The sequence below is a fragment of the Mandrillus leucophaeus genome, unplaced genomic scaffold (genome assembly GCF_000951045.1).
Source record: "Mandrillus leucophaeus isolate KB7577 unplaced genomic scaffold, Mleu.le_1.0 Scaffold772, whole genome shotgun sequence".
Classification (NCBI taxonomy): Eukaryota; Metazoa; Chordata; class Mammalia; order Primates; family Cercopithecidae; genus Mandrillus; species Mandrillus leucophaeus.
The window spans coordinates 190,028-208,999 of NW_012108386.1; the positions used below are offsets into that span (position 1 = coordinate 190,028).

Consider the following 18,972-nt stretch of genomic DNA (forward strand, 5'->3'; position numbering starts at 1 on the left):
CGGTGGCTCAGGCCTGTAATCCCAGCACTTTGGGAGGCTGAGGTGGGCAGATCACGAGGTCAGGAGATCAAGACCATCCTGGCTAACATGGTGAAACCCCGTCTCTACTAAAAATACAAAAAATTAGCCAGGCATGGTGGCGGGCACCAGTAGTCCCAGCTGCTCAGGAGGCTGAGGCAGGAGAATGGCGAGAACCTGGGAGGCGGAGCTTGCAGTGAGCTGAGATGGCGCCACTGCACTCCAGCCTGAATGACAGAGCGAGACTCTGTCTCAAAAAAAAAAAAAAGGAACATTTGTTTCTTAGAAAGGGTTGCAAAGTGGACATTATCTTTGAACTAGGGAAAAATAATAAGATTACTGAGTATTTTTCTGAAGTTCTGTGTATTTTGATGCCTGGGAGTCTGGAAATTAGAACCGAGTTATGTTTAAGAGTATTTTTTGTCTCTTGCCAAATGTCTTTTGTGCCCTGGAATTCCAACAAATGTGGCAGTCCCTGGCTGCCAATTTCCTGAAATAAACCTTTCAGCCCACCCACTCTTAAGAGTTTTTAGAAACCGAGCAACATGCAATTTGAATGGAAAAGAATCCTGCAGGGAGTTTACTGTCTCTGGAAGCTCCACTGGAGGCCAGGTGGTCATGGGTGAGAAGTGGCAGCAATAAATGAACTGGCTGGCAAGAGCTCTGCTCGGAAGTGGGAAAAGCCTGGGTCCAGGTGTCTGAGGAGGGCTGTGGGCATGGGGCCCAGACCTGGGCTTTCCTCGGTCTTTGCTTTCTTTTACTTTGGGCACAGCTATAAAGGCTAACTGGGGGGTAAATGACTTAGAAATATATGGCAAGGATAGGATTAGGCTAGTGCTCACTTGATTAGCTCCGCAGGGCAAGGACATTTCCTAGAACGAACTCTATCATGTCCTCTTGATGAAGCTTCTCAGATGTCAGCTTCTCAGTGAGGTCTGTCTTGACCACCCTATTGAATATTTCTTCTCAGTTCTCTTCCTAGTCTACCTTACTCTGACCAGTATCCTCCTTTTCCCACAACTATCTTTAAAATATGACAGAATTTACTTTCTACCATGTAAGCAACTTAGGGGCAAAGGTTTTGCTCTGATTTATTGTTTGACGATATATCCTTAGCTCCTGGAACCATTCCTGGCACAGAGCAGGGACTCGATGGAGACTTGAATGAGTAAAGCGGTCAGTGGTCAGGGCGCTGTGGGCAGGAGTGGAGTAGATGGGCAGTGGGAAAAGAAGAGGCAGTTGATTAGGGGCTGGAGGGCAGCAGAGCACCTCTAGTGATGGAAACTCACTGTGTCTTAAGACAAAGTATCAACTTTTGGGGGCAACTTCAGTTGTTCAAGTTTTCTGTAATATTGAGGGGAAATGACAGTATTTTCAGCCTGGTCCTAGGTCTGCACTCATGGGCTTTTCAGAAATATGACAATGACAGGCCCTCAGTCTTCTAACATAGCTGTGTGGTCCCCTTTTGTGTGTGTGTTCTTCTCCAGGCCTCACCTTCTGTTGTTTCAAAACGTGTTTTTGAATAGTCTCATCATCCTTATAGCTGCAGTTTGAAAATTTTGGACTAGGTGGTTATGAGGATGTCCTCAATATCTGAAAATGATTGGTCCTAGAAAAAGGCCACTTAGCCATTAAACCATGTGAATCAGGGATCAACATTTCCTAGTCAAAGTGGAAAAAAAGTTTGGTTGGGATTTTATTTTGAAAAAAAAAAAGATCAAATTATAAACATAAAAGTTAATTTCATCCTGAGTCCTTATGTTATTTTATTTCAAATCTATTTATTTATTTAGAGACATGGTCTCCCTCTGTCGCCCAGGCTGGCGTGCAGTGGCGCAATCTCGGCTCACTGCAACCTCTGCCTTCTGGGTTCAAGCGCTTCTCCTGCCTCAACCTCCTGAGTAGCTGGAATTACAGGTGCACAGTACCACAGCCCAGCTAATTTTTGTATTTTTTTTTTCTCTTTGGTAGAGATGGGGTTTCACTGTATTGGTCAGGTGCTGAGTACTCATTTTAGAATGATGAGTCCATTTTGGGGGGATGGTGTAATTTTCCTGACAAAATTCTTTGATGCATGTAGGACAGTCTTCACTTGATGTTGGACTTCAGTGGCATAATCACAGCGAAAAATTTTTTCCCCAGAATTAGTTGTGCTAGTCTGGAAACTCCCACCACCCCCATCTCCAGCTTCTCTTTGTCCTTTTTATTCATATCATTCTCCTTTGGGCACCTTTTGGTTCATATTAAATGGCTTGACTGCCAGATATTTTGTCACTTTCACTGGCTTCATGAGCTGCTGCACCTTTGTGAGGTCTGCAGGGCCTGTTTGCTGTCTGTGTCTGCTATTTGGGTTGCACTCTCCTGTGATCTTGGGATGGGAGATTGGTTATGCTGCCACTGTTAAGTGGGCTGGGGTGAATCCAGTGTTGCTTGTGGTTTGTCCTGAAACCTTTGGTTTCCCTCCAGTTCCTCCCTGTTGGCACTTACTTGAACAATAGGAAGTTCTGTTCTGTGGGTGTGGTCTGACTGGCAGCATCAGAACCTTTGGCCCTTGACATTAAGCAGATAAAATGATACTAGTGCGTCCTCCCACCTCCACCCCTGCAGCCAAGAGATTCACCCTGAGTTTGCAGTGAGACCGAAATCTTTTTAACATGTGCTGCTTGCTAACCCACCACATCTCATAATGGTTGTAGAGCTGTTTATTATTTTTTTAAAACCTAAATTGAGGACTTTACGTTGGTTCCAATTTCACATTACTTCATTCATCTCATCTACTTAAGTTTGTCAACATCTGTCTGAACACTATTTTTTAAAATCCAGTGTTCTGTATTGTTTTGTGCCATGGACTGATTTGATTATTGTACTCCTATTGGTTTTATCCAACTGATACAAACATGTTGAACAAAGCAGAGTCAAGTACAGAAATCTTTTCTGAGTGGAGAAGGATGACTGAGATTTTGACTTGGAGAGGAATGATATCCTTACTTTTAAAAAGTCAGAGTTTAATTTTAAATGCTGATTTTGAAGTGCTTGATGATCTGTCCTTGGTGAAAAGAGATGCAACAAATGAGAGTCTAGAATGTGGGAGCGGGGTGTCTAAATGCAAAGGTGATCTGCACTCAGATACTGTGGAGCAGTAGAGAAGAGACCTTGCAGAAGGCCATCAGATTCGATAATTGGCAAACAGTGACTTTCCCTTGTCAGGGTTAAAGAATCAAATGGTCAGTGAAGACAGGGAGGCAGTGACTAATACATATATATATATACAATTTCAGGAAGTGTAGCTATATCCTTCAAAACTGTCAACAAGAGAACAATGTCCTCAGACCAGAACAAAGAGATATTATCCTGTAAATCAGGTTTGAAATCAATCAGTTGCTTGCCTCAAGTATAGGGCATATCTGGTGGTTATTAGGAGTCACGGTTGGATAGTGCCATGACTGTGTATTACAGAATCTCAACTCCTTCTGAGTTGCCTGGGAGTCTTTGAAAAACTAACCTCCCACTGATGTTCACCTGTAAAGAGAAATCCCTCAGTGTTGCTGGAGGCCTTTTGGACGATTTCCTACTTGGTCTGGAACTCGTGGCCCAGAGTGGATTAACAGAATACTTATGTTGTCAGTCATTCCCACGCAAGTTTCCCGTGCCCAGGTGGCTGCACACCTGCGGACAGGAGGGAGGGTTTCCTTATCCTGTCGATTAAAAAGTGTGTTTGCTTGTTAATATCTGTGACTAGATTAAGAAGAAACTTTGTCATAAGCGTCTACAACAAGGGAAAGCAAGATTGTGATTATGATCTTAGTTGGCTCTTAATTTCTGCCCTAAGTAAGATTAAAAAAAAAAAAAAGGGGGGGTCCATAACCATCTCTTCTCCTAGGATGGTTGAGCAGCTACTCAGGTGACAGCTTGACTATTTTTTTTTTTTTTTTTGAGATGGAGTCTCGCTAGCTTGACTTTTAATACTGGGAGGAAAGATGAGTGAAACTCTTTAGCTCTTTAGTTGGCCTCATTCTCTTGTTTTGTGAGCTGAATGTCATCAAGGGCCAAAACGTGGTATTTTGGAGCGGGTGAGGACAGATCCTAAACCCTTATGGGGAGCAGGGAGAAGAGGAGAGCGAGAGTGAGAGAGAGAGAGAGAGGAAGAGAGAGAGAGAGAGAGTTGATGAGATTATTATTGAAGAATGTACTAGTTCCTAGTTCCTCCTGCTTCCCTTTAGTTGGAGAGAAAAGAAGCCAGGCCTGCGGAAGCTGTGAAGCCAGGTCCCTATAGCCTAAGGGCAGCTGTGTAAAACAACATTGGGTTCCCTTAGATTAAATCTCTGCAATCTCTGTTCTCTGCTGCTCTCAGAATAACTTCCAAACACTGTTTTTCCACCTTAGAATTTCTTCAGGAATTCTCCTTTGTTTCCTCTCAAATTGAGCAGCTTTCTCTAGCTCAAAAGTTGTCAAAATTTTGGCTCTTATACTCTCTTACGCAATTTTCAAAAACTATATACCTTCTCATATAATTTTAAGTGGAACATACAGGTTAAGCAACCCTAATCTGAAGTTCCAAAATCCTAAGTGTTGCAAAATCTGAAACTTTTTGAGCGCCAATGTGACGCTACAGGTGGAAAATTTCACACCTGACCTTATGTGACAGATCACACCCAAAACATTGTTTCATGCACACAGTTATTAAAAATATTGTATAGAATTATCTTCAGGCTATATGTGTAAGGTATATATGAACATAAATGAATTTCATCTTTAGACTTGGGTCCCGTCCCCAAGATATTTCTCTGTGTATTTGCAAATGTTCCAAAATCCAAAGAAATGCAAAATCCAAAACACTTCTGGTCCCAGGCGTCTCAGGTAAGGGATACTCAACCTGTGTGATCTTGTTTATCGTAGTTTTTAAATGGTTACAATAGATTTGATTTCTCATGTATTGTAAACATTGTTAAAAATTAAACTATAACATCACTTTTTTAATGTGTTCAGTGGAATCTAAATACCATCAGCAATTTGATGCTGATTATCATTCTTTTAAAAATATGCAAATAATCTTCTCTAATGGTTGCAAATATAGCATTCCTTTTTTGATTTTCTATTTTCCCTATAGAATTTTCTTCTAATGAAATATATTTATGCTTGAAAGTCTATTTTTGTAACAAAATGTGTATCCAAATTAATTTTCAAAATATTTCCTCAGATATACCTCCAAAAAATTTAAAAATGACTAATTGATTTATCATTTTTATTGCACATTTGATTGACACTGTTCATGTATTACCAATTGAATATTATTAAACATAAACAGTAAAATTTACTGGAAATAAATTTCCGAGTGAGATGGACGAGGATATTTCAAGTTAGGGCATGTATAACTGATGGAAATGGAAAAAGTTTCATGTTGAACTTCCGAGTGATGTGCCCAAAGCGCATAGTAATCTACAATTAGGTCATCTTTCAATTTAATTGAAAGCAAAGAGTTTGAAACCAGTTGAGATGCAAGGCGTGCGTTGACAAAAATTCTCCCCTTGACCAGGCTTTGGTTAGGATCCTCTGAGCCCTCTTCTCACTAGGTCTCCACCTTGCCCTCTGTGTCTGTCCTCAGTGGAGCTCAGTTTCAGCAAGAGTCCTGCCAAGTCATCCCCTCACCCTTAATATGTCATCACCTTAGGCTGTCTTCAGCAAGAATTCCTCCTTGCTTCTACCCATCATGCCTCTCCTCTTGGCAATTTTGTATCCATTGACCCCCTCACTCTGCTCCTTGGCTGTGAATTCACACTCATTTTGGTTGTATTTGGAGTTGAGCTCAGTTTTGCTTCTGTGTTGTGATAGGTTAACCCCTATTGCAATAGTCTTGAATAAAGCCTTACCATTTTGATAAGTGTCAGAAAAATTTCTCTTTAATAATGTCACTGCCAGTATTTTCAGTGGCCCTAGATTGGTACGTTAGAGAGTTTTTAGTTCTGGACCAGCACATCCCAGTAAGATGAGAAATGGGAGAGAGGTGTGCCCTTCTTTGTAAAAGGGGAGAAGGGTGACTGTAAATGGGGAATTAGCGCTGTCACTTGACCAGCATCTGGACCAGGGCCTGTGTCTCAGGCAGTCAGCTTTAGGAAAGCAGACCCGTGGAGGTTGAACGTTTGGAATTCGAATCCTTTAGCAGTATGGAGGAGTGCCCTTGGAAAGCTTTCAGTGTCTACAGAGACTTCCTTGCCATTCCCAGCTTTGGCTGTACATTAGAATGAGGTAGGGAGTTTTGAACAATTACCTGCACCTGGAGCCTAGGCATCTTTATTTTTTAACAGATGAACATTGCTTCTGATGCATAGATGAGGATCAGAAATCTTCATCCAGCCCAGCAGACTGAACTGACTGCTGTGGGTCCTGAAGGCACCATACTTTCACTTCCTGTTTTCCCATCCCTTTGGCCTTGCCGTTTCAACCCCCACCATAATTGAAGACCCTCAGGTGGTATCATGGAAGGCTATTCTGATTGTGCACTCAGGTATGAGTTAAGTGCCTGACTTGGGCAAGCTGTTCCCTGGGCAAGCACTCCCACGTGCTCTGAGCTCAGATACTGTAATTGCCTGTCTTTTTTTTTTTTTTTTTTTTTGGGCGGGGGGGTGGGGGCGGGTCTGTGAATTTTTTTTTTTTTTTTTTTTTTTTTTGAGACAGAGTTTTGCTCTGTCACCCAGGCTGGAGTGCAGTGGCGCGATCTTGGCTCACTGCAACCTCTGCCTCCCGGGTTCAAGTGATTCTCCTGCCTCAGCCTCCCGAGTAGCTGGAACTACAGGTGCCCACCACCACACCCGGTTAATTTTTGTATTTTTAGTAGGGACGGGGTTTCACTATATTGGCCAGACTGGTCTTGAACTCCTGACCTTGTGATCCGCTTGCCTCGGCCTCCCAAAGTGCTGGGATTGCAGACGTGAGCCACCATGCCCGTCCTGGTCTGTGAATTCTTTAGACCTTAAGCTCCTAGAGGACCTGTCTGTTCCAGAAGGGTTTGACACAGTGAGGGGGATGGGATTGGGAGCTTGGGTGTAGAGGTTAGCCTTAGGAAGGGGAGTGGGGGTGTGAGGAAGGAGGTAAGGAGGTCATCAAGAGGGAAGGTGCATATAGACTTGAAGTTCAGTGGGGAAAGGTTGGTGACCCAGGTGCGATGTCAGGAACTTTGCATTGAAGTAAGCCACAGAGATAAGCTGGGAAGGACCTGGGCCTCCAGGTCATAGTGAAGGTCGCACAGCGATTGTGGTGAGGGCCCTGGGAAGCAGCGATTCTGCATCTTCTAATTTCTCTCATGCTTCTGTCTCTCTCTGTCACTGTAAAGACTCTTGAGATTACATTGGGCCCACCTGAATTACCCAGCATAATCTCCTCATTGTAAGATCCTTAACTTAATCACGTCTGCAAAGCCCCTTTTGCCACCTAAGGTGACATTCCCAGGTTTGGTGGATTAGGATGATGACATCTTTGTGGGCAGGAGGGGGCATTAGTTTGCTTGCCACGAGGTTGGAAAAAATATTACTTAAAATGGATATTATAGTGAAATCACTTGTAAAGGTTTTTTTGTTTTCGTTTGTTGTTTGAGACAGAGTCTCACTCTTTTGCCCAGGCCGGAGTGCAGTGGCATGATCTCGGCTCACTACAACCTCTGCCTCCCAGGTTCAAGCGATTCTCCTACCTCAGCCTCCCAAGTAGCGGGGACTACAGGCATGTGCCATTATCCCCAACTAATTTTTGTATTTTTAGTGGAGACAGGGTTTCACCATGTTGGCCAGGCTGGTCTGGAACTCCTGACCTCAGGTGATCTGCCCGCTGCGGCCTCGTGCAATGTTGGGATTACAAGCGTAAACCACTGTGCCTGGCCAGTAAAGGTTTTTATACTCCATTGCCACATTCTGAGGTTCTTCTGTGGGGCTGATATGGGTGTTGGAATGAGTGAGAACTTGCCGGTTCCACTGCATGTGCCCTGGGTTGGGATGGCGTCGTTAACATAGGTTGCAGGTCTGTTTTATGCTTTGAGTTCTTGATAGAATGACACAGGAAAAATATGTGTTGGTTTTATTAATAGCTGGGCACCCCAGTGGAAGCTGAGATTCACCTCTGACTTTCTGAATTGCATGAGAAGATAAATTGCAGATAGGGAGAAGGCTTTCTCTCATAATGAGAGCCTTGGACAGATTGAGATCACAGGTTACTTGATACAATTGATGCTTTTATCACTTCCTGGCAGAAAAGGAGCAGGACTTCAAAATCACGACATCTGGGCCCTGGTGAGCTGAGCCAGGCATTAGACGGTCAGTGGTGGTGGCCTGTTGGTTGGCCCAATGGCAAACGGTCAGCTCTGGGGCAGCGGCTGCTCTCAGGGGCTTGCTAATGGGCAGTGCTCACGTTCCTCCATAAGATGGAAAAGGTAGGCATCCTAATTAGGAGTCTTCGGTCCCTTTCTGAGTGTCAGCATGACCGAGTGATGTATTCAGAGAAGCTGCCAAGAGTGGAAGTAGATTTATTTAGTGATGATTGTCACCACTAGAATCAGTACCGTTTTTAACTCCCACCCTGTTTATCAGAATTTAGTTGTGTGTATGGTTGTTCTTTTGATGGATGGCTCAGGATCCCATTGAAGCCATCAGTCCAGAGGATGAGGGACCAGACTAAAATGCCCTGGACACTTAGTGACTTACATATAGCTAAGTTCTTTGCAAAGCTTTGGGCACAAATAAAATTAGTACAATTATGTCTTCAGAAGGAAATGCAGGATAGTATTAAACTTCTCAGTGAGGCTATCTTGTCACTAACCTTGAACACTGACCTTTCCTTTGCTTTCTTCTTTGGTTTTTAGCAACTATGCATTATTATTGCTGAAAAGGTCTCAGAACACTAAACTAGCTCTTTGTCAGTCAGCTTTACTAATGATGCCAGGGTTTGGTGTTCACTCTGTAGCCATGCTGTGTTTGAGGCTGTATGTGGTCTGAAGTTTTTACTATGTCTTTTGGGTCTTTGTCTGCAAGGAGCCTGGGGTGGGACATGGATGGATGGGTGGGTGGATCTGGGAGGTGAAGAGACTTCACAGTACCTGACACAGCACGGTAGCCTCTGGACAGGGATGCCTGGGCTCTCTGGAGGCTGAGCAGAGATGGTTGGAATGCATTAGCAGGGTGTTTCTGGGGTGGCAGGTCCTCTCCCTGATTAAATCATCATCTGTCACCCTTGCAGGTGTGCACACCCGAACAAGTAAGCAGGTGAGAAACACATTATTTGTATGAGTTTTCATTTAGTTGTCTGAAGGAAGTTTAAAGAACATATTAAAAATGTGAAGGATGTTCTTTTTCTTAAAATTCAGCGTTCTTTTGTATTTAATTTTTTTGACATACAACAAGCTGCACATAATTAATGTATACAACTTGATGAGTTTGGAGATAAGTATGTACCCATGAAACCACCTCCACAAGTTATGCATAAGCCTCTAAAAGTTTCTGCCTGCCCTCTGGTTGTTATTATTATTATTGTGTGTGATAAGGTCTACCCCTTAGCAGATTTCTAAGTACACAGTAGAGTAGTGTTAACTGCAGGACCTTTGTGGCACAGCAGCCCTCTAGGACTCACTGATGTGCATAACTGAAACTTTGTACTTTTTGACAAACACCTCATTTCCCCTCCTCCCAACCCCACGCAACACCATTCCACTCTCTATTGAAGGATTTTCTTGTCTGTCTCTACTTACAGCGCCCCACAGAGTACTTATTAAACTGCATATTGGTTAGAACGTCTTTGGCCCTCAGTGATAGGAAACCCGATTCAAATAGTGCACACTTGGAGGAAGTTTATTATTTGGCATGGTTAGGAGTCCTCCTGTTGGAGTCCCCGGACCTGGGTTGTTCAGAGGCTCTGCACACCCTCGCATTTGCACCTTCCATTCTGCCATTCTCTGGGGTTGGTCCTGCCCTTGTGGTCACATGTGGGTTGCAGGAGCTCCTCATAAAATGCGAATCAGTCAGCATTCAGCATGTCTTTCTTATGTATGTGTTTTGTTCTCTCGTGGCTGGTCAGTGCTACTTGGCCCCTTCCTTTTCCCATCCCCACAATATTCCAATATTTTCTAATGGGGCACTCATTTTGGGTGGGGTTGGTGTTAGATGGGTCCTGAAGAATCGGTATTTTCAGGTTATGAAGCCAGTGATTGAAATATGAACAGACATAGGAGCCTTCTTGCTAGCATATGGGTTTTTTTAAGTCCTTTTTTTTTTTTTTAAACATCTTATGTTTGACTATTTTTTTAAACTTTCCAACCTTATTTTATTTCTCTAGATGATGGTGGCAGTGTGATAAGCAGCACTTAGCAGGTGCTTGCCGTATGACAGCATTGTCTTAAGCACATGGCGTTTAATCTGTGAAGCTGTCCCACCCCTGCCCCAGGCTCCGTGCTGCCCTCCTGTCCATTTTGCAGATGAGTGGACTATGGCTCAGGAGACTGGGGCTTTCTCAAGATTTTCTGTAGTCGGACCTAGCATTCAAACCTCAGCAGATTGACTTGCCAACCTACAATAATGAAAGGGGTCAGAATCTGATTTGAAGAGCATTTAAATAAGTGCAAAGTGTGAGGTAGGCCACTCAGAAACACCAACTCCAAAGAAATGGAGTCAGTTTTCTGAAGTAGGAAGTGAAGGCTTCATTTATGTGGGCGGAGACGGGAGTTTTTAGCAGGATTACATTATTCATACAAGGTTGGTATGTAGGTTATAGCAATTTAATTGACTATAGGTGGTGTTTCTTTTTGGGGAGGGGATGTTTAACATTTTCTTAACAGAAGGTGTAATAGTCCTGGGTTTTTTTTCATCTGGTCTAAGCGAAGCAGGGCAATGGAGGGGGAGTTAATCTATAGCAGGGGTCATTAATTCAGAGGGCAGGAGGCTTTTGACCCTGACCTGGTTTAATTCTCTTTAGCCAATGTACAGAACAAGAAAAAGAAGAAAATGAGTTAATCTATAATCTGAGAAACATAAATTGTAACCGTATGGGACTCAGATCACAGTCGCATTTCTCTCAAAGCTTGAAGTGTTTTGGGGGGGGTTCCAACAGCTTTTAGGTTTGTTTGTTTTCACAGACTTCAGAGTGTGTTCTTAAGGGCCCCAATGTATAAAGTTTATATAATCATAGCATTTTCCTCTTTGAGGCTCCATCATAGCCTGTGCCGGAGGGAGTTCCTGTTGCTGTTCACGTTATGCATTTTGGTTATTAAGAGACTAAGAAACTCGATCATGTTATCCTAAGTAATGTGTCTTTATTACAAATAGGATGTGGAAATTTGGAAGATGAGAATTTTGGCTCATGGAATCCAGAAGCGGATGAACAGGTCTATAAACTGGAGGGTGGCTTAGGAAGGAACTGACAAGGCTCACTTTGTGGCCTTGAGACCTGGTGGAGTGAGTCAGGGTCATTGTCCTGCTGGGCTGAGCTCCTGCCTCTCCCACCTCCTCCTGCCTTGCTAGGTAGCCTGCACTTGCCCAGCCCTTTGTGGCAGGCTGGACTCAGGAGGTCTCAGAGGAAGCTCAGCAGGTGGCTGGGAGAGAGCAGAGGCTGCCATTAGGGGCAGTAGGTGAGTACAGCAGCTTTCTGCTTCATACACTGAGTGCTTGGGGCCCCACATAGGTAAGCAGCAGAGGGGCTTCCAGCACACACCCATGTTCTTATTATCATATACAGGTTATTAGAGAGGGGAAATATACGGGGAAACAACACATGGAAAAGAAAATGAGTGAGTTTTGCTAATGGCTATTGGGGTTATTCATTAGTTTATATTTATTTGCTGTGTGCTGCGTTCAGCAGAGCTCACTGAAGGGAGTCCAGCATAAGCAGTCTCTGTGATACTGCAGTCCCCGAAAGGCTTTTGTAAGCAGGAACTATGTAAGCAAAATTTAGTTTATTGTTTCAGAATTCTCATAAAGAATTATGTTCCCAGCAGAGCCTCCTGCTGTGTGGTAATTGATGACTACTACCATATTTAATAATAATGAGGTGTACACTAGTGAAATGAAGAGGAGCCTATGCCTGAGGAGCTCTGATACTTAGGAAAAGGAGAAGAGCTGCTTAGAACAATACCGTGGACCCAAATGGCACGACTACTAAGAGCTGGATCTTACCTGGCACCTAAAATGTGCCGCGCAGTGTCCTAGTGGTTACCCCCACTGTGTCCCTCACGGTAGCCCTGGAAGCTACGTATTGCCGCTCATTTTACAGATGCACAAAGTGAGGTTGAGAAGTTAAGGGATTTAGCAAAGGTCATCTGTGCAGTGAAAACAGGCAGTAGTTGTTCTTTCCAGCTTTCACATGTGAGGAAACAGTAGTGCTAAAAGTGAGCATTTGTCATGCAGTCTGCTTCCCTGGGGCCAACGATTGAGCTGGGGGTGGTCGGGAGGCACAGGAGGGCAAGCTGTCCATGCAGAGCACCCTCCCTCCCCTGTCCCTTCCCCCTTCACGCTTGGGTCCCGGTCCTGTGCTTTGCTTCCGTCTCTCCTTTTCCCTCCACTACTTCTCCAAGTTCTACAGGCGGATTGGAAATTTATTTTAAGACTGGTTCCTTTTTAAAAGTATATTTCTGTATGTAACTTAAGTTTCTGATGGATTTTTCTTTTGGCCTAGAGGCATGATTCAGTGTAGTGGTTTAATTTGTAAACAGCATCTTTCACCTGATTTTCTCCTTCTTGAGATGCAGCAAAAAGCAGCCACCTCGGTAGCTTTCCTTCTCTATTCCCAGACCCTCATCTCAGCCTCAGATGCTGATGTCTCCTGGGCTTGGGTGAGGTCTTCCTTCTCTCCTTATTCTGTGAAAAATCCTGGGGAATCTCATCTACATCTAAATCTTCAGTGACAGTTGTTTATATGAATGTCTCCAAAATCTATGTTTCTGGCCCAAGAATTCCCTGCTGAGCTCCAGCCCCTGTCGACCCAGTTGTCTAACAGAGACCTCCTCCAGGGTGGCCTGGAGGCCTCAGACACTGAAGGGTGAGACACTGAAGGCCTCACCCTTTCCCCAAAGCTCTGCCCATTGGTTCTATGTCAGTCTGTGGCACCACCACCCATCCAGGACAGTGCTCCAGAAACCCTACCATGCCTGCATCCTCTGCAACCCAAGTTCTGTGATTTTATTTTACTCCTTAAAGTTTCTAGAATGTGCCTCTCCCAGGCCCCATTTTCTGTATTCCTGACTCAGTTCAGGCCATTTTCCTCATGGATAGTCCTTGGGATGTTTCTCCTCCATTCTGCCCATGTGAGCTTTCGAAACCTTTGTCTGATCTGTTACTTTTCTTCTTGAAATCCACTAATGGTGCCCTATTGGCCTATGGGAAAAATTCCAGTCACCGTCAAGTTAGTTCCCAGTGCTCTGTAGTGCCTTGTGAGATCCTGAAGGGAACGAGATAGAGCTGCCCTCTCCCGACCTTGGCAACTCCACAGCCCTTGCCCTGAACCAGGTGCTGTATTAGAAAAGGAGGCAGCAGGCATCACACATGTGTAACCTTGTTTCATTTTAGGATTGACCAGCCACTTGAAAAGTTTTAGAGCCTATCTCTCAACAAGAGATAAAACTCTTATTGGCATACCTCTCTGTCTCTCTTCTTTACCAGTAATCACAATTTTGGATAAGCTTTTGCATTTTTGCAACCATGAAGGATGGTAAGGAAAGAGGTCTAATATGGTGAGTCTTGAGCAGGGCAGGTAACAGCTACAGTTGCCAAGATGGATCCCTCCAGGACGTGCCTTCCTCAGCGTGGTCTTTGTCAATGTGTCCCCTGAGTTGTGCAGTGCAAGCCTGTGCGGCTGAACAGGAGAGACTTGGGAGCAGTCCTGCTGTGCGGCTGCAGTCTGAAAGGAAATGATGCCTGGTTGCTAAGCCTAGGAAGAGGGTGAGTGTCTGTGTGTGTGTGTGTGTGTGTGTGTGTGTGTGTGTGTATGGAGTGGAGGGGAAGGGAGCACAGAGATATCAGGGGAACTAGGGCTTAAAGATGGAGCTCTTTTTCTGAGATGTGATGGAAGGAAGCAGTCGTGCTGTGTGTGTGGTGGGGGTGGGGTGGGGTTGCAGGGATTGAGGCCAGGGAGTGGCGGCTTCTGGAAGGGTTGAGAAAAGTATTTACTTTTGACCCCCAATTTGTATCATTGGTTTCGTTAAGGGATATAGTTAAACCAAAACCAAAACTGTTAGGCCTAGATCTATAATCTAAATACTATTTATTTTATGGTAAATGGGTTGGAGTTCACAGTCAAGCCTAGTGACCTTTGGGTCTTATAGGAAAAACAGCCCGTTGCTCCCCGGACTAGTCTTTTTATTTTCCTCACTGTGGGAAGCAGGCCCCTTAAAGAGGTTTTTACTGGTGACTCCTCCCAAGTGCTGCAAAAGTGGAAATGAAACTGTATCCCCAGTAAAATCCTGTTAGGTGTTGAAACTGTTAGGAGCTACATTAAAAACTGTCTCCCACAAATTCCCTTTATGAAAAACCAAATTCATGAATCTAAATATAAAAATAGCCTGTATAACAGATGAACTGCAGCTCCTTTCCAACAATGCCTCCTGCTAGGGCAACACATATATTAGAAATGAGATTATGAGATATAATTAACTCATCTGCCTATGCTGTTGCTCTTTGAATGTTTCCAAGTTTATTTTAGGAAGATTGACAGTCATAATTATATTGTCAAGCATTTGTCATTTTTGCCGTAGCAACAACACTGAAACCCAGACAAAAAGCTCCCACCTGACTTTGATTGGAATGGTGCAGCGGACAGATTTCAGTTGCATGTCTTTTCCTAAAGTGCCTTAGCATTTGTCAGCAATTTGCAGCTAGCAGCGTGTATAATTTTTTCTTTGGGTTCAAGAGTTTAGTCTAGGAGGAAATCCTGTCATGTTGCCATAGTGCTTCGTCACCTTTCTGGGTTGAGCACAGCTGAGTGACTCAGCCCCTGGGAGGTCTCCTAGGAGAACAGGCTCCACTTGCTGCCTCCTCACTAGCTTCTGCGTGAACTCTGTGCCGGCAACCTGGCGAAGAGACTCCTGCCTTGGAGGAGCTGGGGCTTCAGGACCTGAGTGCCCCGCATTGTTGGAAGGCGGTGTCATGTGGTAGGAAAAGGGCCACTTTGGAGCCACACAGACCTGGTTCCAGCACTTTCTTTTGAGGCATCAGTCACTTGGCATTTTCCTAGACTTCATTTGTCATCCTGGGAAAATCATGCTTGTGTTGCTGGGCATGTGTAAGAATGGAGATCCTGTGTGAGTGTATAGGTCTGAAAAATAATGAGTGTCTAATAAGGGGTAGCTGGCATCCTTAGTATGTGTCACCTGCTTTCTGATAGAGGCAGCCATTTGATTTAAGACAAAAATGGGAAACTATTTCCCACCCCATTCCTATGAAGAGAACCGCATTTTATGATAGTCTGAGCTTCTTGAGAGAAGAGGCATTTTGTACAGAGGTTTTAAAATCAGCTAAATTACCTTCTTTTTGTCATTGCTGTTTCTGAATCCAAAAGGTGCTTATATTTGTCCGTCTTACCCAGTCCCTCAGTGGACTGTCTTGCCCTGCAGTGCATGTTAATAACTAGCAGAGGCACAGACCTCGACCCTTGTAGGCCCACGGCTTCCTTTTCCACGGGGTCACTGGTCCCTGACCTGGCTAACCTGTCTCCGAGGGCTTTCCCTGCACCTCTACACCTTGTCAACACCTTTTTTTTTTTTTTTTTGACATTTTTTCACTCTGTCCCCCAGGCTGGAGTGCAGTGGTGCCATCTCAGCTCCCACCTACCTCCGCCTGCCAAAGTGCTGGGATTACAGGTGTGAGCTACCACACCCAGCCATTTTTTTTTTTTTTTTTTTTTGGACACAGTCTCACTCTTGTTGCCCAGACTGGAGGCTCACTGCAACCTATGCCTCCCGAGTTCAAGCGATTCTCATGCCTCAGCACCCCAGGTAGCTGCGACTGTAGGCGTGCGCCACCATGCCTGGCTAATTCCTGGATAATTTTTGTATTTTTAGTAGAGACGGGGATTCACCGTGTTGGCCAGGCTGGTCTCGAACTCCTGACCTCAAGTGATTCGTCCGCCTGGGCCTCCCAAAGTGCTGGGATTACAGGCGTGAGCCACCCTACCCAGCCTTCAGCATGTATTTTGTATTTGATAATTTCCTCCTTCAGAGTTTTTCTGCTTTTCCTCCCATGGCATGTGAGATGAAAGAGAGGCCCTCTTCCTCCACCTCAGCCCTGACAGGTCACCGTGTTGAACCCTTCCCCACTTGGAGTTTCTTTTCCTTTTTCCTAAGGAAAGGGGGAAAAACAAGGTGACCTATTCCATTTCTAGAAATGGAATAACTAGACCAGAGCTTATTGACAGAGTTCCTGAGGGAAAGAAACACCAAGTGTTTGTGCATTTAATCCTTTGCATCTGATGGGAGAATTGACTTTCAAGGCATGCTTTGGGGAGCTCTCAGAACCCGATTTTGAAGGGAAAGCGTTTTGTGCTGTTTCAGCCCCGTGGGACGTATTTGCCAGCACAGGTGTGTGGTGTGCACATGGAGTTCTGGTGCTCCATGTTCTAACATTCCAGGACATTACTTTGATGTCAGTGAAAACTTCCATTGACTCTAGGAGCGATGAAACAGCAGCAAGCATGGCAAATAGGTTTATTTCACGTGAAGCCTTGCTCGTCTTATTGATAGCGACAGCCCGGAGTGCCTTGCTGTAGAGAAGTCTGGAAAAATGCAGTGGCTGATGAAGGAAGTTATGTCTGGGTGGATGGTAGGGCTCATGGTTCGTTGTTTTCTCTGCATAACAGGAAGATAATTTGCCAACCCAACTGGAGTACTCAGCATCTTCATGCTGTCATGTGTCCCTTTGCCTGTCACCATGCCCTTCCGTCTTCTAGGGCTGTCCTCACTGCCTGTCTCTCAGTTCTCATTTTAGATACAGCCTTCTCCAGGAAGCCTGCCCTGATTCATTCAAGCCAATGTAGTCTCTGACTCTAAAATTTCATTATTTTATTATGAAAATAAGCCTAATGCATTCTAATTGTGGAATAATTGAAAAGTAGAAAAATATATAGACACGAAAACAGATCATGTTTTCTTTCCTTCCAGCCATTTTCTGTGCAGTTTTCATACACTGGTTGTTAACATATACCCAATCATGCATCCTGCTGTCATGAGCACTTCCATTCCATTAAAAATTACCCATCAGCCCGCTAGCGGCTGAAACTTCACGATAGGGCTAATGATGGATTCGCGAGTGCTCCTGACATTGAATATTTAACTTGTTCCCATTTTTGTATGTTGTAAGAATGCTGAAATGAACATCTTTGTACATTTTGGACTTTTTTAAAGGATGGATTTCTAGAAATGGAATGACTAGACCAGAGCTTACTGACAGATTTAAAGACATCTGATATATCTTTCCAGACAGTAAACTTTCAGAAAGCTTTTTTTCAAACCAAATTTATATTCCCTCCAGTAGTGTACGAGACCATGGGGTTAAACATTCTATCATTGCTTCTTAGGGCAAAAATAAGTGTTCCCTGTGTTACCAGGTTTGGATCTTCGCCCTTATTTATGTGCACTTAGGTACATTTGTTTACAATCTGTGTTGGCAGATTTTCTCTCCAGAGGGTGGCACCTGCCAGACTGCAGCATCTAGTGGCTGCTGTTGGGCTGGTGTCGCACCCTTGGCTTTTACGGCAGCCTTATTGCTATGCCAGGAAGTGGATTCTGCCAGGAGTCCTTGGACTGATGCAGTGAAGAAAATGCTGTTCCCTCTCCCAGGCGCTGGCATTGCCAGGGCCCTCTCTTGTTCTGGGGAGTAGCACCTGTGCACAGCTCTGCAGTTCCCTTGGCCCGGCCCGTGGTGGCACTCAGGCTATCATGCTGAGGAGAGGCCTGGCTCATGATGTGGATGACCAGGGACTGTTGGTTTTCCTGGTCACTGTAGGCAGTCTCTGCAGTGACCATGATGGGGGTGGGGGTGGGAAAAAGTCTTTTTCCAAGCAAGATCTGAGAGCACCGCTCATGGAGGAGGGGAGCAATGGCATTTTAATATGTGGGATTTTTGTAAAGGGGGATATCTTGCAGAATGTGTGCATACTTTCTTGTCTGGAAAGAAGGAGGTGTTCTTTGTGTAAGTGGATGTGTGCCTGGAGTGTACTGTTTGGGGAAAGGAAGTAGATGAGCTTCTGCTCATTGCAGGTGCTTCTTCCGCTTGTTTCTATTCCCAGGGTAACTGCCCAGGTCCCAAGGTACACGACTGGTCGCACTGCAGAGTGTCTGCCAGTGTGTCCCGCCCCTGCCGACCACCTGCAGCAGACGGCTGGATGTGGAGCAGAGCCTTTTTTTGAGAGTGGAGAAAGGGAAAAGGTCTCTGTAGAAGATTGAGGTCTGGTTTAGTCCCATTTGCAGAAGCAATGTTTTAGGGTCACTTGGTTCTTCAGCTTTTGTCCAGACTCCGGACTGGCTACGGATTTGGGGATCTTAAGAGAAATTAAGCCATGGGCCTGTGCATGTGCCATCAGTCTGCCTGGTCCAAGGGAGTCTGTATGCCTGATTGTGAGGGCCACTTGCCCTGTGTGAAGGGCAGATTATTGGGAGGCTTAGACCCCTTGTTCATCTTTTTGCCCATGACTGTCTATGTAAATGGCCCTTGGATTTGGGAGCTTCGATGCTTTCAGTGTTTTGAAGTGGTTTGTGATAAACTGGTCCTATCTCCCCTGTCAAACCTTTAGGTAATTTAGGGTGCATTTGGAGTACCTGGTCTCTAGCTGCCTGGACTGCCCATTGTCTGTTGGCAAACCTCTTGGAAGTGGTGTTTTCACTTCTAGGCACGCTCCTACCCCTGTGTTTAAATCTCCCAACTTCCATGCCTCATAGGTAGGTCTGCCCTCAGGCCCCATGCCTCCAGATGACCAGTCTCACTGTGGTCACCCTGGGCTCTT

The 18,972-nt window shown here is 44.7% G+C and overlaps 1 protein-coding gene across 3 annotated transcripts in view; it reads left to right on the plus strand.

The window, feature by feature from the left end:
- Positions 1–18,972, plus strand: part of VOPP1 (vesicular, overexpressed in cancer, prosurvival protein 1) — a 104,234-nt gene that overhangs the window by 3,599 nt on the left and 81,663 nt on the right. Inside the window, exon 1 of one of the 3 annotated variants that reach the window (XM_011966768.1) lies at positions 6,319–6,392. The exons of 1 other annotated variant lie outside the window; for it this stretch is intronic. In XM_011966768.1, coding sequence (XP_011822158.1) covers positions 6,345–6,392 — 48 coding nt within the window. In that variant the 5' untranslated portion in view covers positions 6,319–6,344. Of the gene's footprint in view, positions 1–6,318; positions 6,393–14,920; positions 15,128–18,972 lie in introns of those variants that run through there. One more of the 3 variants, XR_001004535.1, reaches the window with a different exon arrangement.